Genomic DNA, 21,869 nt, shown 5'->3' on the forward strand with positions numbered 1-21,869 from the left:
TTACTGAGCACCTACTACATGCCAAGCATCATTCTAGGTGAAGAAATTGTAAACAAGACTAAAAAATTTTTTTAAAAAATGTGCCCTAATGGAGCTTATATTCTGTTTGTGGAGAAACAAACAATAAAGTCTGTGAAATGGTGGTGCTATGGAGAAAACTAAAGCATGGCAGGGAAATAGAACATGCCAATTTTTAAAAGAATGGTTGTGGAAGGTCAAAGTTACATTTGAGCAGGAATTGAAGTTAACTTTGAACTATGAAACATACATGAGAGATGTCAAGTAGGCATTGGATAATGAATCTGGAGTCCAGAGTCCAGGTAAATAGAGTATAAATGGAGGCGCTAACAAGAAACCTGAAACTCAAACTGAGGTGTGGCTGCTAAACCAGGCAAAATCTCGAGTGTGTGTCCTAAAAGGCAAAAATCTGTATTAGTTTTCCATTGCTGCTGTAATAAATTAACACAAACTTAGAAGTGACTTGAAACAACTTATTATCCTACAGTTCTATAGAAGTCCCATATGGGATTAAAATAAAAATGTGGGCAGGATTTTTTTGGTCTCTAGGGGAAAATGTATTCTTGGTTTTTGCAGGTTCTAGAGGCCCCCCTTCCTCTATCCACCAAAGCCAGTGACACTGCATCTCTCCAATCATACTTCCCTAGTCACACCTTCTAACCAGAGGCAGGAAAGATTGTTTTTTATGACTCATGCAATTACATCAGTTCCACCCAGATAACCTAGGATAATCTCAAGATCCTCGACATATCCACAGCTACAAAGTCCCTCTTGCCATGTAAAATAATATATTTATACATTCCAGAGATTAAGAATGTGAACATCTTTGAGTGGGGAGTAGGGCATTATTCTGCATACACAGTAAATAAAGCATCTCAAAGAGGAGTGATTAACTGTGTCATCTGCTGACATGTCAAAATAAAGGATTGAGAATTGACCACTGGATTATGTATCATGGAGGTTTCTGATGATCTTTACATAGGCAGTTTCTGTGGAGTCAATATCCTCACTGGACTGGGTTCAAAAGAGAAAAATAGTGTATAGGTAGATAACTCTTGAATTTTGCTATAAAGAGCAGAGAAAGGGGATGGTATCTGAAAAGATGTATATGGGTCAAAGATTTCTTTTTAATATGGAATAATAGCATGTTTATAGGTTAAAGGGAATGATCTAGCAGAGGGGAATGAACAGAAGAATGGCTAAATCTGGGCCCTTGGAGTAAGGGATGGAATCTAGTACACAAGTGGAAGAGCTTGCCCTAAGTAGGACAAGGACGATATGTAACTGGAGGAAAGACGAGAGCGTACACAGATGTGATGGTAGAAGCCTGTGGAAATTTCCCTTTCTAAATTTTAAATAAAAGGCCATAAGCTGAGGATGGGGAAGGTATTAAAATTTAAGAGTTTTCAAGGTAAGTGAAAGAGTAAATGGGATAGAGAAATGTAGGATTGCCAGATGGTATTGATGTCTGCTTGAGGTCATAACTAAACATAGAGACTGAGTCAGCAAGTTCAGTGGCACAAGTGCAGAGAAGGGGGCATACTGAACTTAACCAAAAATGGAGTTGAGCCAGGTAAGTGCGTATAATGAAGCAAGGGATGGGGCAAGGCAATTTACTGTGCAGCCGAGAGTGACTGTAACTAACCATGGTCCACTAAAACCTAAGCTAGGTAATGAAGGACATGAGGTGGAAAATTTAAGATAAGTGAGAGGATCAATGAATTATGTCACATAATACTGTAACCACTCACTGTTTTATGTCTACATATCGAAATCCACAACTGAGGTCCTCCAAAGTGGGATCAGCGTCTTTTCATTTTTCGTACCTTAGCACAGTATTATCTGAATGGATGGATAAATGCTTACCCAGGGTTTGGGGAAATTCCCCACCCCTCAATCCTATGATATATAGAGATCCTCCTTCCTCACTGTTCTTTTAAGAGTTCAAGTAAGAAGTTACAACGCTTCATCAAAACCTGTCATAAGTAAATCCTTTGGAATGAGACCACATGCTAAATTCCTAGTGTTGTGTCCAAGAACTGAACCTAAAAATGTACCAGATGTATCCCAACTACAGTTAAGTTTGCCTTTATTGAACACCTGGATGGCATGAAATCTTTGAACTTCCCAAACTCTAATTATTTCACCTCCTTGCAGTAATTAGCAGGACCCCAATCAGGCTTTGAAAATACCAAATTCTCTATGGAGACATGAATGAAACCCAACCTGGGGGTAGAGAACAAAGGTACAAACAAAGAGCATGTAAAATATGTTTATTGTTCTTTTAAAAGGGTTCTGGGTTTGGTTTTAAATCAGGCTGCACACCTTTCATCAGTCTGACATCTCTCTCACTATGTCAAACTGGCTTCGGCTAGCAATACTTCATTAAATCCAAAAGAAAAAAACGTTTAATTTTGAAGAAGAAAATCCAGTTCTGAGAACAATTAACATTAATCTGTAATTTAAAACAAATGAGGGCTAATGTTTCATGTTGCTTTATTACTCTTCTCATACAGAACCAGGAATGTATTTTCCTAACTCAGGCAGGCACTGATACTGGTGGACACTGCACACACGCGCGCGCGAGCACACACGCATTCTTTCTCTGTCTCTTTGTCTCTCTCTCCCTCCACCCAAACAACAAAAATTAAAGCCATGTCAAAGGAAAAAGGTTTGTTATGGTATTGATCAAAATCCTTGGAATCAACAGTCTATTTGAGCTTAAAAGATATGCTTTTGATCTTGAGTCTATGTTAAAGAAATCTATTGTCATGTTCTGATATAAAGAATTTTGGACAGACAGTACCATCATTTTTCACGTTAAAATCCTAGAAACAATTTCAAAAAGCATTATTTTGTTTTGTTTTCTGGGATGGGGAGGAGAGAATCTACAGATTTTCATTTAGTTAAAAAGCAAAACAACTCCGGCATAAGAGATATGCAGTTCACACAGCCAGCCAACGTCTGAGGTATCATCAGTGAGACAAGGTCCCGGTCCATTCCTACTGGCCTAGCTGATCCTAATAAAATGGGAAGTTTATGGCTCTGCACAGCAAATTCCAGCAGGACAAGATGATCCTAAGCCTTTATTCAAATCCTTAGAAGCAGAGCACTATAAAGTTTGTGAAATTTAGATAAAGAATACAAGAGCCCCTGACGGTCCTTCAACTTGCTTTGTTGACGCAGCCCAGCCACAACTGCCTTCTGCAAAAGAGCAGAAAGACCATTTTTCTAGATCAGCATACTGAACCCCACAAAGATTCAGCAAAAATAACACTACACCAATTTCACTAACACAGTCCCTTTGCTACTCATTGGGCTGCTCTATGTCTCTCTCCTACCCTGTTAGGGCCTGTGGACACATACTCACTAGGCATTGTTGGTTTTGAACCAGCGTACTTTTTTTCAATCTCATAAAGAACCTAGTAAGAAAGTAACAAGGCAATCAGTGGTTAAACTGAACTGTACATATAGGGGGCAGTTTGGAAAATGCCCATCATGGGCATTTCTCAAGTCCAAAATATTGTGTCTTTGCTGCTACTCCTCTGACTGTTCTTGAAAATTCAGAGTACAAATAAATCCTAAAATAAAAATTTTAAACTACCAGCACTCTCTGACAACATTAGACAGAAAATCAGAGTAATGCTACAGCCCACAATTCTACAAGGTATAGAAAGTGTGCTAACTCTGCCTGGATACATCTTTAGTGATGGCCTGGAGTACTCCCCTTCAGAAAAAAGCTTCTGAGATACCCACTTAGCTTCATTGGTTGGAAAAAGAGAAGAATTCGACTCTCAGCTAAGTTCTTTGGAAAAAAAAAGACTCATCTTAAAATGCCACTTCCCCACTAATTTATCAAAACAAAAACCCAAACAAAAGGCTCTTGGCTACTTTGCCTAATGCTGAATAGTTTTTAAGAAACTAACATGAACACCCCATCATCAATAAAGACTAAAAACCACCTGGATCATATAATATATATGCCACTGTTTTTTTCGTGTTTTTTTTTTTTCCCCCCTAAAAGTGCCCGGGTGGGCTTAAGGCTGCCAGACTGCACGCACATCTACAGCAACAAAGACCTCTCCTATTCCATCTACAATTTGTATCAGGGAAAAAAAGAGGGACAGGGAAAAGAAGAGAAGAGAGGAAAAATACCCCCCACAACTCACCTCCCCCCACCCAAAAAAAGGAAAGAAAGAAATCGCACAACAGGGAGATCTATGTGCCAAGCATAATGGAAGAACGTGCTCCCCAAACAGATGGTTCTGCGCAGGCTAATGTTCTGCTGGTTTTCCTTAGAGACCTATTTTGAAAAAGTTAAAAAGGACAGGAGATTTTGAAATAATTCAATCCTGGCAGAAATTCAAACTCCAACACTAGAAGCAAAATTATCCTTCACTGAATTAATCCCTTTTTCTTTCTCTTTTTCTTTTCTTAAACATTTTATTCATGTTATAGAGGGATTTCTTTTTTGTTTACTTTTTTCCAATCATGAGGAGAGTGGTTTGAGGAGTACTAAATCCATCACTACTTTGATGACACAGTCAAGATTCCAGATTCACATTTCCAGGTACCAAGAGTTCCCTCTAAATGCCACAATCAAGTCAGCCTTCGTTTATATTTCTTTCTACTGAACACAGCAATGCCCATTGGTATCTCTGAAGCGTAATCGCATCTTAGGTCGGTATTTCTCCAGGTAAAGCAGCTGTTTGGAATTGAATGCTCCCCTTCTTTTTCTGAAAATATAAGAATGGCAAACTTTATCATGTACAAAAAGAACTGTCTGATTCACTGAAATATATATGACCTAAGGCCTTTCTAACTCCACACAGCTGAAAACCAGCATATTTCCCATACAACATCCCTTCTTAAGTTGAAACACAAACTTTCTGTGCCTTCCTAGAATAGACAAAATTTCTTTGCTGACTCTTATGTCTATTAATCATTTAATAAAGATAAGAATGGTTCATCCAGAAACATTTGACTATACTCTTCCTAATTAGATTAATATATTCTTCAGATTAGAATTGGTAGCAAGTATTTAGGATGCATGAGCAAGTATTTATATGAAGCAGCAGCACAGATGGCATTCCTTGAAATATGTTACCTTCCTAGAGCTGTTACCATTCATTTCATGCACTCTGTCACAAATATTTTTTTCTTTTCTAATTTTTAAAGAAAAGGGGGAAAGGGTAAGAAAATAGCCAAAGAATTCTGGACAGCAAAATAGCATGGCCCATTATTCCAAACTGATGCCAAGATCAGTCGGGGCACTGCCATCCTGATTTTATGCCTGAACAAGTCACTTAAGACTCCTAGGTGATTAATTGCTCCTCTACAGATTCTGCCTTACCTCTGTTATAGCGAGTTGCATTTTTAAGGTATGTCAGACATCCACTGAAAGAGACACAAGATCACTGAGACTACTATCTAGCTATTCATTTTAAAGATTTCTAGATATTCAAGTCATATACTGGACATATTCTACAATGGCCAAATTTGCCACCTAAATTGAAAAATCTTTAAATCTGGGAGCCAGTAGCATTATGAGTCTCTTTATCATTTGCTCTTTTTGATATCTTTGAAAAAACATTATTTTAGGCCAAAGATGGCAAATTATTCCATACTACAAATGGATATTTTCCATAAATCCTTCCTCTTTTATGATCTTGCTTTATGTGTTTCTGAAAATAAAACTTCATACTCACTGTCTTATAAACTGAACTGCATCTTCGTACTTCATTCCACATTCAATCAAAGCAAGTGCAACCAGCACAGGTGCCCTGCAGAGAGAAACTCATTTGTAAATACTCACATGTGTTTGAAATTATAAGATTTTTTAAAACCTAAGATTACTTATTACCAAAACAATGCAAAGCTTGAACTTCCCTTTTTCCTGTATGTGTACTAAAATATCTGATACCATCCTATATAGTAAAAATATCAGTATCATTATAGCTTCCATGGTATTATCTATTTTCAGCAAAGCACTAAATTCTAAACCTTTATTAAGAGAGGGTTACTCTTTAAAACATCACCACATTATATCTCAAATGTTCGCATCATTATATACGTCAACAAAAATTCTTCATTGGTCTTTAATGATTATCACAGTAAAATAAATGATGAAATGTACTATCTACCTTAAATGTCTCAGAATTTTCATTATGAATCAATTTTGATTCGATTTACTTATCAAATACTAAAAACTTGCTAGACTTCAACAAAATCCTTTGTGTCAGAGAATTGGTAATTAGAAACAGCCTCTGTATTCTTTTTAAAATGTAACAAAGGAAATGATAAAAGAAAACAAAAAGTCCATTAGAGGGCACCAACTTTGGACTACCTAACTGAAATAGCTACTAGTTATAAAATTGTCCCAAGTCAAGTTAGAACACCACTTTTGCCCTTCAGGATAAGGACTGAAACTTCTGAACTTGAAGAAGAAACTGTACTAAACTGCAAAAGAAGAAAATAGCAAACGAAAGGGCTGAGCAGAGGTTAACAGCCTAAGTCACCACCACCCTGAGGCAACAGCAACCTGCACTAATGTTTTGAGTAAAAGTACACATCATACACTGATATTTAATCTGCTGTTGATGAGAATGTTGCTATGCCACTCCATGCAATATTCAAAGAAAAAGGTTTTAAAATCGAAGTTAATTTTCATTCTCCATACATCTCCTTTCAGGAGTTTAAAGTTCAGCCATCTGCTCTCCACCTATTAACTTCCCATTCATCTCAAAATTAACCATGTATAGATTCTTCAAACTCTAACATTATTTTAATTTTGTTGCCCATTCAAAGACCTAAACCTCTGATTACTTGAAATGGGGAGAAAAAGAAAACATACTGAATTAAGACTGTATTTTTAGCTCAAAGATAAGATAATTACATTGTCAGTTTCAAAACAAATTTGGAACCATCACCTACTAAATTTAGTATGGCATCAAATCAGACAACTAATGAAATATAAAAAGCAGCTCTGAGAAATCATACACCAGCTTTTGTTCTCGTTTCCTTTCCTCTTAGGCAATTTAATATTTACTGAAATAAATGCAAATTTCTATCAAAGTGAAATTTTTTATAATGAATTCACATTCAAAAGGGTAAGAGCATACCTTCCCAATCCTGCAACACAATGCACTGCAACACAGCAACCTGGCTCTTCACGAAATTTAGTTTTTAATAGGTTTAGCCAATCGTCCACTATCTGATTAGGGGGTGGTGCTCCATCATCAAATGGCCAATCCTGGAAAGAAAAACATCTTTTACATTACACTGATATTTTCTCCACTGCTAAAAATGATCCAAGATCGAAATTCATGTGTGCCAAATAACTTAGCTTTTCTCAATGAAGTGCAGTCAGAGTCTAATTTTACTCTGTGGAAATCTCTTATCAGTGATAAGAAATTAAGCATTTCTCAAATATTTTATGTGAACAGAGAGGTAATTAGACATAATAGAGAAAATTGTAATTAAAGCCAAGACAAAGTAATAAAAGATATAATACATGTCAATATGATTTAAAAGTCCACTCTAGCAAAGCAGCATACCCATTGGTATCTTACTGGTCTCTACAAGTATTTTTGAGGATTATCCCCCAAATAATTCTAAGATATAATGTCTTTTCTTTAGAGAAAGGCTCTCTGATACAAAGTCTCCAATAGTTAGGGTATCATAACAGAAACATACGATCACCTTTGTGATTAAAAAAAAAAAGCCAAGCAGCAAATATTTTTAAAGCTCTGCTTAAGTTATACATATCACATTTAACAAGCAAAGTGACACATGACAGTGTATCGAACAAATAGGGACCTTTTTCTCAAGTATTCCTTTCTCTTTTTATATTCATCAGTTTGGGTTGTTCTTTTAATTAAGATGAACTCCATGTGCCTTCACAATATATGCAGGGGTTTATCTTCCTTGCTAAGTAGGTCCTAAGAAACCAACAACAAATCAGCTTTGAAGAAAGGGGAAAGGGGACTCACATTTTACATATTCTCTCTTCCATCTAGCTTCAAGGACAGAAATGCAAAACACTGGGAATTTTTTTTAAAAAATATAAAATTATTCCAATGAGAGTGGATAAGGACACTTTAAGATATTAGAGAAGGAAAAAGAGAAAAGTGACAGAGCATTAAACTGATTCTCCACTCATTATTGGCACCACTGTAACACTTCATGTGGCCCATTAGCCATGATGGTACATTATGTTTGTCAATTACATCCCATAATTAAAGGGCTGTCAGAGTTATCATTATAAATGTCACTAAAGAGTTTAACTATAAACAGCAGTAAGTTCCTTAGTTAAGTGTTTACTTCCTCTATATTCCCTAAAATGCACCTAGTTAAGAAATAATAACATAAAACATGCTTCACTTACTCAAATAAGCAGATTCTATCAAAAAAATCATTAAAGTAATAATTTAGAAGCATCTGACTTCAAACTGACATAACTGAAACAACCATTAGTCTTTTCCAATGTGCCTCTAATTTGCAAGAGCATTGATCAAAGGATTGAAAGATCTTATTTGGGAGATATTCTCTTATAAAGTGTCCTGAACCCTCTTCACTTAGCAAAAGTAAATTAACAATCTATCTTAAAATCTGTCTGGAGAAAGGAAAGAAATTCCAAGCTTAATTTTAAGTGTCCTTGTTTTTTCAAGCTTAAGTTAGCCCTTTAATTTTATCTGATCACAGCTATTTAAAACAAAACAAAACAAAAGCCCAGATTTAAAAGCCTGGAATAAATCCCAGACCTACCATTATCTTCTACAAACTAGTTCAAGTTCTTTAGTTTATTTCTATTTCATCAACATTACTGATTGAAACAGACTACAGTTAATCTACAGTTCATTTTCTCACCTTGCCATCTGTCAAAACAAACTGATTTCTCATCTACCCACTAGAGAACATATAGTAGTCCTCCTTTATCCGTGGGGCTTCCAAGACCCCCAGTGGATGCATAAAACTGCAGACAGTACTGAACCCTATTATACACTGTGTTTTTTCCTATACATACATATCTTTGTTAAAGTTTAATTTATAAATTAGGCACAGTAGGAGATTAACAATAATAAAATAGAACAATTGTAATATAATGTAATAAAAGTTATGTGAATGTGGTGTCTCTCTCCAGTAATTTTTATATTTTACAGTCTAAACCTATTCCTGAATCTGTATAGTCATCTCTTACTTGCAGTAAATGGCTTGGTGTTACTTGTTTCAGGGGATCCCTTGCTGAAGTGTTCGTGTAAGCTCAATGCTTTCTGGCACAACACGTTGCTATCTATTGGAATATGTTTTCTGTTCATGTCTTCCACCTACAAATTTAACGCCTTTTCCATCTTAACTAAGCACTTTTCACGCGCTGTAGCAGTAACTTTTGCAGTCTGAGGCAGAATAGCAAAACTAGCAAAAGAAAAAAGTTTCTTTTTCCTTCTTCACAATTTCACAGATAGACTCATTTTTACCATGATCTTAGCAATCTTAGCATGGTATTTTTCCTTTCCTTAAGTAAAGAACTTCTACCTTTTCACTCAAAGGAAGCATTTTCCAGTTTCTCTTTAGCATATTTAAACTGCCAGTATCACTACTCTTGCACTTTGGGGCCATTATTAAGTAAACTAAGGGTTACTTGAACATAAGCACTGTGATACCACAACAGTCTATCTGATAACAGGCAGTTACTAAGTGGGTAGCACATACAGTGTAGATATACTGGACAAAGGAAGGATTCACATACCAGGCGGGAAAAAGTGAGATTTCATCACAAACTCAGGACAGCGCACAATTTAAAATTTAAAAACTGTTTATTTTTGGAATTTTCCATTTAATAATTTAAGGCTATGTTTTGACCACAAGGTAACTGAAACCGCGGAAAGCAAATCTGCGGATAAGGGGGACCACTGCACTCACAGGAAAAAGAACTTATATTCAGCTCAGTTTCGGAAGTTAAAAAAATTTTTTTTTTTTTAACACAAGGCTCCATTTAATACATGTTTATACTTATCCCCAGTGATTTCCATCCAGGAGACCTTGAAGTCATTTAGAAATGGGAATGCAAGCAAATTAATACCACTCCATACTATTCAAATACATTTTTAAAAAACATAATGCTTGGCTATTTAGTTATTGCATTTCACCAAAAGAGAGGTGAGGAAATTTTATGAATTAGATAGGAGATGATTGCCTTATCAATAGCACATTTATTTTCTTTGCATGAACTGTCTGTCCAACTACTGATCAATGCAGTAAAAACTCTAGAACTACCTCTCAATAAAAAGTAGGAACATAACCTTATACCAATATCTTATTATTTTCTTCCTAACCAACTACTTAAAAAAATCTCATTCTCTTCCTACTATACTGCCTTCCCATAATTAAGTCAAATAGCTCTACAACTACAAGGTCATTTTATTATGTGGTCCTGCAATTTAGACAACTATTTAGGGAAGAAGGTATAAAATTTTACCTAATCTGAGGCTCCTGTTTTGATAACAAAATTGCATATACAGGGGCTAGGAAAGGAATTTAAAATAATTCCAATCAGCTTATGCTCAAACTGAACTATGAAGGAAGTATAATCACACAAAAGCTTCTTAGGAACCTATCAAAAAGTATCAGAAACTATGCTGATAACTCTGGAACAAGATGTCTTCTCCCTCTCCCTTATCCTCTTCCCACCTTTTTGTCCTCTACAAGTTAATCACAAAATATTAAGTAACTAATTTGTACTTGCAAAGAAAGTAAGAGAGAGTATCTCCATGTGACTTATGAATGCCTGACAGAAATTACTCTCAGTTAGATTCAAACCAGGAGCCTAGAAACAAAAAGCTAAATATTTCATCAATTTCCTAGAAAAAACAAAATACAAATTTCCATTTTCTTAAAATAAGTGTTCACATTTTACTTTTTATTTGTTGAAAATACTCTGCAAGTATAAACTTTAAGGGCAAGAATGAACAAAACTGCCAAGCCAAAGAAATTTAAAGGTTGCTATGAACATTGTATCTCCTAGCGTAAACTCAAAATGCAACCTATGTGCCAATTTTTGAAAATATCTGTTTGAATGGGATAACTTGTAGTGAAAAAACACTACACACTCACTAGAACGTGGATTCCTTCTTTTTCAACTGGAGCTTTATCATATGTAGCATCACAAACTCGAACCAAAGTTGTCACTCCATACTTCTTAAGTTCCTTTAAAGAAAAATATTAAAAAAGTTGCTTTTAGAATCTGTAACCAAAATTTTAAAAATGTACTATTACATACTGAAACCATGAGACATCATTCTTCAACAAAGATCAAAATCATTCTCATTGTGGCAATATATACATACAATGGACACTCTTGTACTCTGAAGTGGAAGCATCAATAAGACTCACTTTTATGAAGGCCAATTTAGTAGCATAACACAAAAACTTTACAAGCACACATATACTTTGACCTAGAAATTCTACTTCTGGGAATTTTTACTAACAAAATAATAAAGATAGACACAAAGAACTAGATGCCAGCATGTTCAGCACAGGCTATCTGAATGGTAAAAAGCTGGAAACAACATTAATGGTCCCAAAACAGGGGAATGATTAGAGAAAGCATGACACATCCATACAGAATACTATGACAGCTGTAAAAATAATACTAAGGAGGTCAGGGGAAGATTTTTTTAAATATACACTGTGATTTTATCTGTATGATTATTTATAAATATATGCATATATACAGAGAAAAAAAATCTAGAAGCCAGGCATTAACGGTTAAGTATTTTTAAATTGTCTTTTGCTTATCTACATCTTCTGACTTTTATGTAGTAAGTACTTACTGCTTTTCTTTTACTTAAAGAAACACAAGTTATTTTGAAATTAAGATTAAAAAGTGATATTATATTACAAAGCCAACTAACATACAAACAACTACAGCCAGAAGCCTTGCTCCTTTAAAAACTCTCCTACAGTAATGCCTAGTAGTGACCACCTATCTTCAAAGGGCCACCAACATCTTTTTATAGTTGCGGGAGGAGAGTAGCCTCTGCCACTTTTGGAATCCATGGCCAAGGAATCCACAGGCTGAAAATAGTATCACATAATTCAGCCAGGCTTAAAGGTGACTGAACCTAAGGGCACACAGACCTAGAAATCAACTTGTACACTGTGTACACAAAGTTAAGAAGCTCAAGGACTTATAAGTATAAATAAGCAGGAACAGTGATATCCTACAAGAAGTATCCATCATTTGGTTAACTAAAGAGTAAAGTTATTTTGATTGCTAAAGGACTTTATTTTTCACAGAAAGGCCTTCTTATAAAGCATATTCAGGAAAGTTCTTAGTATAATATTGAGCCAAGTATTTTAAGAAGTTTCAAAATACAAATAAAATCTCATTTAAATGAACTTCATAGTAGCCATTGAAAGGTTATGGTCAAATTTCTTATGGCAAATATTTGTGACCTCGAGCAAATCAAAACCTCTTTTGAATTTGGTTTTGCCATCTGTAAAATAAGAGAGGTAGATTTAGAATCCTTAGGAGTTCATCCACCTAAGTCTACTGCATAAAATACATCAACAGAAATCACATTCAAACTGAACAACCAGAAAATGATTAAAAACCTTACATTCAAATATTTGCTGAATGAAGAACAAAGTTTCTCTTTCACTTCCAATAGAAAAAATAAAGGATATGAGATTTAAAATGCTACCTATAATATTTTCCATTTCTTAAGCTTCTGGACTCTTGTATATGATGGTTACTATTGCTAAGTAGTTCTGGGATAGCTTTTCATAAAAAGGGATTAGAATATTCAAGATATTCATTGGTTTTAGTGTCAGAGATAGTTCTACCACGTACTGCACACCTTCAGGCAAATTACTAAATCACTCTGAACCTCAGTTTCCTCATCTGTAAAAGGGAGATAATAATGCTATCTCTATCTTATAGGGTTATGGTGAGGAGTAAATGACATAATGCATAAAATTGCTTATTTTAGTGCTGGGTATTATTGAAAGGGTGACCAAATAACTGCTGATAATGTAGAAAGAATGTAAGAAAAAGCATATTACTAAATAATCTCTAAAGTTTCCCCAAATTCCACAGTTGTTCTTTTAAAAATCTTATAACTAATCCAACCCAATTCAAACAGATTAGCAGGATGACCATTCATACTCCAATCACAGAAATAAAAGGCTTTGTAATAAGAGATTTCTTTATAATGGTGTTAATTTTTTTTATTAGTTTCAAGTATACAGTATTAATGGTGTTAATTTTTAATGGAATTTTACCTATAAATCAATCCAAAAAGTAGACCGTGCTACAATCTTACCTCGGTGAACTTGTTGAGGGTAGCATTGGTAGGGTTATGAGTTATCAGAAAACGCATGTTCTCATAGGAGATCTCCACAGGGGCTGGGCGGTTCATTATGGCAAATAAAAAGTGTGAGCGTGCGTGTGTGTGATGGGGAAAATGAAAAAAAAAAAATCAATAAATCTTGAAATGTTTCACAGCAGAAAACATTAAAAAGACCACTAAAATGCCTATTATCAATCTGTTTTCTCTATTCAACTTGTTTATTCTTTAAGAAGCTTCTCTCTTCAAGATAAGCAGAAGTACTTAGAATCCACTTGAATCCAAATCAATTTGGGCCTCAATGTCTGCAGATGGATACCTTCGGACTCCAAAAAAATCCAACTACATACAAAACTTAAGCAGCCTTTACTACATTTAGGCACTAGTGAAACAAGTTAAAAGTTTAGGTCACTTTCCACTTTTGTTTACTTGATGCTTAATTTTACTGGAGTCATTAAAAGAAATATGCTTGCAATAAAAAAAAAAAAAAAAAAGCCAACTATTTGAGGCCAGTCTCGGTGTCCAGAGTCTTCAAGGCAATGTTAATTATGGCACATAGAACCCCCAAGCTCACTTGTCAGCAAAAACACTGTGCTGAGCCTGGCAGAAGTCTGCCCTCACACTCAGAATCGCCATAAATGTGCAACGTATATTCCAACGAAAAACCTGGAAGAGAAAAGCATGAGTAAAGTGAACTGGAGGTTGAAAGCATCATAAACACAATGCCCAAAAGCAAGAATACATTCTTATGAGCCCAAAGCCATTTGAAATGTCACACCAATTCTAAATTATTGCCATCTATAAAGAATAGGATAAAAGTGTATACCAAGATAAAAGCCAGAGATTCAAAAGTCAAGTATATATTTCTTTTTTTCAAAATGGGATGGATCCAACAAGCAAAGTTTCTGTGTTAATAAGATTATTCCTAACTCAAGTCATTTTCAAATGATTAAAAGATCCTTAAGAAAATCTGCCCTCCATGAACTATTCATAAAGTTCACACTGATCTCATTTTTCTGCTTTGATGGTTAAGTCCTTCACATATACTTTTTGCCTAAAATAAGGTACCTATAAATGGATAGAGGATATTTACAAAAGTTCCACTTTGAGGATTTAATTCTTTCTATCCAAAATATATGTGTTGGCCCCCAGTTAGAATACTAATCCATAAAATACTTCCTTCAAAAACTTGGAGTTTTCCTCACAACTCGGAGTAGTTGTTACTACCTACAAGGAATGAGGAAAGAGGATCAGAAAAGTGAAGTGACTTGTCTAAGGTAAATGAATTAGCTGACCCCAAATTCAAACCCAAGTCTTCTGTTAGTTCTGTGGTTTTTCCAATGTACCATAATGCCAGCTGACTCAACTAATGTGTAAATACCATCCTCATTTTCTAATCCAGTTTACCTTTTCACTATTTCTCACATTACTACCTCAGAAGTACAGGAACACCCAAAGGTCAATGATGCACACAGCATTCTCCTACTCAAATATTAATCCTTACCAAAAAACAAGGCAAGAAAAAGAAGTGGCAGAATTTTAATATTATTTTAGGCCTGCTGCTTTGAAACACAGTAATCTTTAAAGCTGGTTAGAGTGTCAACATAATCACAGTTCCTCTGGAAATAGGGACAAGGTCTAAGTTCTTTCACTTGCCTCTTCCTTAAGCCACCAATAAACGCTTAATTAGAAGTCTCTATAAAAGATAATTGTGACCAGTCAGAAAAAGACATGAAAGATAATGACTACGGATCCATATTCAGGAAGAAACTAAATATAGATTAGGTAGAACCTAGGCTTACAAACTTTCTAACCTATTCATCTATCCTCAAGTTTTCTTTTTATGATATTCTTATGGCATTTGTTTTCATAAGTTACATACTTGTGATATTATTACCATGGATACAAATACAAAACTAAAACATTCCTAAAATATGAAAGACAGATAAATTCAAATTGGCATTCTAAGAACTTCAATATCTCAGCAGAATGAGTTACCTACTACAATAAAAACACAAAAGTTCTACATTTAAAGTAAAGAAAACAAAAATACATACCACCATCTTTCCCCTAACTCATAATTTGAACTGTAAGCACAAAATACAGCCACCTTAGATTACACACTTCATAGAGTACTCCCTGTACAGTCAAGGAATTTTAAAGCTAGGAGATCAACTACTCTGACCTTTAAAAAAAAAAAAAAGTTTGGGATCCAGAGAAGTTAAAATGACTTAACTAAGACCACACTATTAGTAGCAGATCAAGGACAAGAGCCCAGGTCTCTGAACTCCCTACTTATTTTTCCTTCAATTTTGACTAACAGAGGTATCCACATATTTTTCAAGTCATAATCTTTTTCATGTAAGTGTAACTTTTATTCAAATATTTGCTTGGAGGTTCATCTGCAACTCCGTGACCTTATACTCTTCTCTCCCTTAAGGGGAGAGAAGATTATTAAAGTAACTACTCAAAGAACAATGGTTTTGCATGCAGTGCAGTGCAAAACACAAGGAAATTCTAACCTGTTTGAATTTGGTTAAATGATGTTATCACAGCTAATATGTGTGTCAGCTGAGTAAAGGCACTGAAAGACCTGCATTGTAGTGATAGCCAAGCTTAAAAGGTTACAGCTCTAACATTAAGTTTTCTACCTGGTCTCCAGTGTTTGTCTGCTCAGCAAACAGAACAAGCTTTACCTCATCTTATTCCTCCAAGCTGATTATGGAAGGATCACTTCCAGGAATAAGGACAATTCATTACCAGATCTTCAATTCTTAACACCATACTGAGAATCTCAGCAAAAGAAGTTCTGCCAAACGAAACGGTATGTTCTATCAATGTTAACAGATACACGATAAAAGCAAGCTTCTGTTTCTTCCCCTCCCCCAAGAGTTCAACTACACATCAACAGTTAAATGTTCTTGCACCTGTCAATTCAGATAAACTAATGTCAATTTCTGTGACGTCCATAAGAATGCAAAGCAAAGTCTGTAAAAAAAAATCATAAACAACCTACCACAGCTGTAAAGTACTCAAAAGTTACAGAGGCAAATATTTCAGCATAAACTCAGCACCTGTACAACCTTACACCAAAAAAAAAAAAACACCTTTCTTCTAAAGTTCTCTCTGGCATTAATTCTGCTCTAACCTCTGAAGTAAAAATTGATTTTTATTTTAATTTACCAGGTGATGCGAGAGGCTGGTTTACTTGACATATAATAGATGTCAAATTCAAATACGTATCCAAATTTTCTCTCCACCCTTTATCTTTTATAAAACCTAACTTTTAAAATGTTGCATTTGGGGCATTTCCATTTCCTAGGCAACATTTCCATTTTTAACAAAAGAATATAACTTCACTGAAGGATTATAAAAGGCTGTGACAGAGAAATCCTTTTATTAAAGGAGGAGGAGGAAGAGAAGGGAGAAAAGACAAAGAGTAAAGAAAGAGGGGGCTGGAAAAGAGCAAGCAAGCAGAGGCCTACACCAACTAAGATAGTGCACTGCCAATAATATAACAGAATACTTAAAACTTTAGAGTATGTTAGAGTTTAAATGTCCAGTGTCAGTAACTCTACTGCTAACATCTACCTAAATGAATCAAAAACCAAAATGCATGTAATGCAATATCCATTCTTAAATGGAAAACTCTGCGGAGGTCAAAAAGAATAAAATATTTATATGAACTGTTATGGAAAGATGGCTGAGACTAAAAAAGCAAGGTATATAACAGCATATACAGAAACATTTGTGAGCACTATATATGCTTTCATACCTACAGACTTTCTGGGAAATTACGAAGAGGTAAGAGTGGTTGTGTCGGGGTGGAGGGGACTGGAACCGAAAGCCAGAAGCATTATTTATCATAATATATACTTTTTGAATTGTTTTAATTTTTTTCATGTACATGTTATCTTAATTTTTTTTTAATTCTAGGGTGATGATAAAGAACACTACAATGATTTACAATTTAATTATGTTCTTAACAGTGCTATAACTAAGGGACTACAAAGAACCTCAAAAGAGCTAGCTAGTCCCTCTGTTTCAGGCAGGCCTGTACCTACACAATTCCAGAAAGACAGTTTTCTTCTTTGTTAAAGATACTAAATTCTCTAGTAAAATTCAGGTCCTGCTTTAGCAACTGTAATTCTAAGTTCAAATATAAACATAGAAAATTCAAGAGTGTGAGGGAACTTTACAAAATCAGCCCCATTTAATGTAACCCAAACATACAAGATTTTGAAAATCCTGTCAATCCACTCACATTAACCTTTCCACTAAGAAATCACCTCTATTTGCAAATTAAAACAAATGATACAATAAACCCTCTAATTTGAAGTGCTATGCCAGTATTCACCAAATTAAAACAGCACATTATAATATAAATGCACAATAAAGAATTCTAGATCTAAGAAAATCTAAAAGCAAAGGTCTGATAGACAAGTAAGCATACATTTACTGTTACTTTTCTTACCAGAAATTTTACAGGAAGTCATGCAAATTCAAGCCAGCTTGGTTTCTACAAACAGGCAACATGAAAACACAATCTTGCAACAATTTTTTCCTAAAACAAATTCATTTCACTTCAATGAAGACACCTGCACTTCCCTTAAAATAAGTATGAATAATCTGTCAACAGTAAAAAATTCATTTTCTGAAGTTAGAAATTTTCCTTGAAATTTGGCTAAGAACTTATTAATTCAAATATCTGACATATACTATATGTTACATACTCTTATAGTTGCAGCAAGAGCAGTAAACAAAAATTTCTGTCAGGATGGATCTTACATTTTAGTAGTCACCAAAAAGACAAAACATGTCACTGCTATGGAGAAAAACACAAAGCAGAGAAATCTGCAGTGCTTCCAATTTTAAATAAGTCTATCGGGAAAGACCTCACTGAAAAAAGCGACATTTTATCCAAGTCCTGGGAGTGTGAGCCAAACAGATATTTGAGGGAGCATTCTAGGCAGAGGGATTAGCTGGGCCATGTTTGGAGTGTTCTAGGAACAGCAACGAGGCCAGTGCTACTGGAGAAGAGATGGCAAAGGAATGAATAAGGTCAGAGAAATAAGAGCATTATAGGCCAATATAAGTATCTGGCTTTTTTTTTTTTTCAGAGAAAAATAAGATTTCAAGCAAGAGTAACAATTGATGTTTAAAAGACTCACTAGCTACTATGTGGAGACAGATTATATGAGTAGTAAGAGTAGAAGCAGAGAGGATCAGATAGGAGCCAGTTGCTATAATCAAGGAGAAAATGGTAGTAGCACTAGAGAGCATAAGAAGGGATCCATTTCAAGATACCCTCTGAGGTGGAACACACAAGGATTTGTCCACAGACTGGATACAGGGTCTGTGGGAAAAAAAAAAAAAAAAACCAAGGATCTGAGTAACTCTAAGAACTTGTCAAAGCCTAACAACATTCACAAACTATTCAAAAAGACCATAAGATCTTCACAACCGTCAAGGAAGAAAAGTAAGAAAATTAATCTGTAAAGTACTACTGTATCTACTGCATTTTGACCATGGGGGGGGTGGGAAGTATCTTAAGACTTATAAACTAAAGAGAAATCAACTTCAGTCGCAAACTGAAGTTTTACTCATCTTTTATAACCTTACTCACAACTCATCCTTCCACTGTAGAAACAGCTTTTTTCTCTGTACTATTTATCTTTGTTCATCCCTCTAATGTTGCATTTACCAAACTAAAATTGAATACATCTGGCTCCCTGAACTTAGAAAATTCAAATTAATGTTAATTCTCTTGCCCTACTGACTACAATCCTGGGGAGTTGATAAAGAAAGATGCATGCATTAAATTCTACACAAATTAAGATATGAAATATCTGTAAACAAGCTAAAAATAGCAAGATGCTTCTTTACTGCTAAAAAAAAAAGTTTCATAGTTACCCGCTTAGTTATTCCCACTTTTCCACTTCCTCATTTAAGGAGGGAACTTGAGAATCAAGTTCCAGTACAGAAATCAATAATTAGTTCTATAAAAAGAAATTATGACCTTGGTGGGAAAATATTTCAGAACCATCAGGAGATACAGGAGATACATGGCCTGCCAGAACCATCAGGAGATACAGGAGATACATGGCCTGCCAGCCACTCAGAAAGGAGAGGAAAGCAATTCACCAACAATCACACCTGCTTCTGAGAACAGTGACAGTTATTTACCCAGGTCCTGGGGCCCTGTTCCCACTCAAATGAAAATGGGGTGGTTTTCAAGTTTATCATGTACCATGGTGATTAGAAGCAGTCTTCCTTTTCTAGTAGCTCCTACCTCTACGAGTAACTATGAGACAAAAATTGCATAAAATATTTCCATACCACACTTGAAAATATTTACTTTTCAATTTTGTACTCCATTGTTCCCTTTAAAGATTAGTTCTCCAGCTAAATCTCTTGTCCAAATTAATTTTCCTTTCATTAATAAATTTAAATGGAAGTAACAGAGCACTACAGCCAATTTTCATTTTTTCTAAAAATTCGAATACCAGCAATAACATTAAAAATCCCAACAGCACAATTATAACATTGGGTATTATATTGTTTTCAGTGAATCTTTTAAAAATTAAGTTAAATAGCCCTATTAAGTTGATACTATTCATTCATACCTTTCATCTCCAGGCAAAGGTATCATGGCTATCCTCTCCATTAACTTTAGTTTATGTGCATTTTAAGACTCCCAAGCCTATTAGGTTTAAGCGCATTCTTTTCCTAAATAACTGAGGTAACCTCCTTTATATAATAAGAACTACCTAAAACTCAGCTGCATTCCCATAAAATTAAATCCTACTATTTATTTTCTTTCCTTCCATCCTTCTTTCTTTAATCTCAAAAGGCTAAGTAACTGTCCTGAAAAAAAACTTAAGTCTGAATCATCTTAATTTAGTTTCCAACATCATTACATATACATTAACTCAAGAACTATTGAATCAATTATTTCTTTAATAAAGAAATGTATTTGAGATTCTGAACTTCAACTAGAATAAAGCAAATTCAGTAGCAAAACTCCAAAAGGACACCTGGATTCACCCTGTCAACACCACTTTGAAATGTTTTCTGAACTATATCAGGAAGAGTTAGAATGACTATAACAGCTGCAGGTTCCCTGAGGTTGCAAGATAGATACTTGGGAAAAGGTTATTTGAATCACCTTTCAAAATAACCTACAGCACTGGAGCAGCATGCAAAGCAAAAACTTCCAGGCTATTGTTAGCAATATTTAAAATATATGTTTCACAGCTTAGCAGTTTATGGGTCATCTTAACTCTTTCATTTCCCTATTTTGTCAAATGTATTGAGCCTATTTAAAGGTCCTGTTCAAGTATCCACCACCAAAAGGGGGCGAGGAAGGGGGAGAGGAAGCTCTCTATGCACAGGATACGGAATAAAAACAGTTCAAATTACATCTTGTCAGCACAAAATCTTTTGTTTGAGCCCCAGAAATTTTTCTGCAGTTAGGGCATTTTGGTCTAAGTTTCTCCTAAAACCATAAGTTAGACTTCACTTCCTCTCCTAAACTTGCTTTTTATAAATCACATTATACTTCACACCCATCTCTCTGTGTACTTAATACAACAGACAAGAACCCAAATCATTCTATGTGGAGCTGCTAGTGGCCTTTTAAAATACAGTCTACCCACTATTTGCCCAATAATGGCTTGATGTTTACTTTCATAAAACACATCCTTCACAATCTTTAAAAATGATAGCTGTTTCACATTACATATGAATGTGAAGTAAAAAATGGTGAAAAACCTCTATAATTCCATGTCAAGGGGCTATTATTCTTTGCTTACTAGCTTAGTTCAACACGGATTCCCTTTCCCCCTCTTCTCACTTAAAGAATGCAAAATTTAATTTTTCTGTCCTTTTCCTTCAAATGCTTACTGAGATGAGGGGCAATATGCCAGCTCTGAATAATACCAAAATGCAGCACATCCAATCTTACAAGAATTTGTGGAGCTCTGTGCACACACCATACAAACAATATCAAGGATCAAGATTCTAAAAAAATCAATGTGGGTGAAAAATATTTGATGGGCATTAAAATTTCATATTACTATTACATACTTTGAAAATACAAAGCAAGTGTGAGTAGAATGGGACAGGGTTAATTAAGACTTCTGAGGTAAGGTAAAACTTTTATAAAACTGGTAGAAACAGCACAGGGCCATGGGCACCATGACCTTGGAAAGGACCAGAATCTTCAATTAGATATTTCTGGGGAAGATTTGGCCATGCTGAGAATTTCAGACCAATTCAAATGCAATAAAAGCTCTTAGGAATTTAAAAGCAGAATAGTAGTCAGGAAGTAAGTCTTTGCTCACTGAGAGAAAACAACACAGCTGACTCCTGAACAACGCAGGGGGTTAGGGGTGCTGACACCCCTAACACATAGTCAAAAATCCGTGTATAATTTTTGGCTCTCCAAAAACTTAAGTTGTCCCTTGGTATCCTAGGGGGACTGGTTCCAGGATACAAATA

At 35.1% G+C, this 21,869-nt stretch overlaps 1 protein-coding gene across 3 annotated transcripts in view; it reads right to left on the bottom strand.

Moving 5' to 3' along the window:
• Positions 1–2,274: 2,274 nt before the first annotated feature.
• PTP4A2 (protein tyrosine phosphatase 4A2) overlaps positions 2,275–21,869 on the bottom strand; it is a 25,863-nt gene continuing 6,268 nt past the window's right edge. The window contains exons 2-8 of one of the 3 annotated variants that reach the window (XM_039836881.1): positions 16,064–16,176; positions 13,344–14,033; positions 11,131–11,223; positions 7,140–7,270; positions 5,727–5,801; positions 5,372–5,415; positions 2,275–4,754 (exon numbers count right to left, since the gene is read on the bottom strand). In XM_039836881.1, the coding sequence (XP_039692815.1) occupies positions 4,618–4,754; positions 5,372–5,415; positions 5,727–5,801; positions 7,140–7,270; positions 11,131–11,223; positions 13,344–13,439 (576 nt within the window). In that variant the 5' untranslated portion in view covers positions 13,440–14,033; positions 16,064–16,176 and the 3' untranslated portion in view covers positions 2,275–4,617. The remainder of the gene's footprint in view (positions 4,755–5,371; positions 5,416–5,726; positions 5,802–7,139; positions 7,271–11,130; positions 11,224–13,343; positions 14,034–16,063; positions 16,177–21,869) is intronic. The other 2 variants (XM_039836880.1, XM_039836883.1) reach the window with 2 other exon arrangements.

Source organism: Pteropus medius, unplaced genomic scaffold (genome assembly GCF_902729225.1).
Source record: "Pteropus medius unplaced genomic scaffold, Ma_sr-lr_union100, whole genome shotgun sequence".
NCBI lineage: Eukaryota > Metazoa > Chordata > Mammalia > Chiroptera > Pteropodidae > Pteropus > Pteropus medius.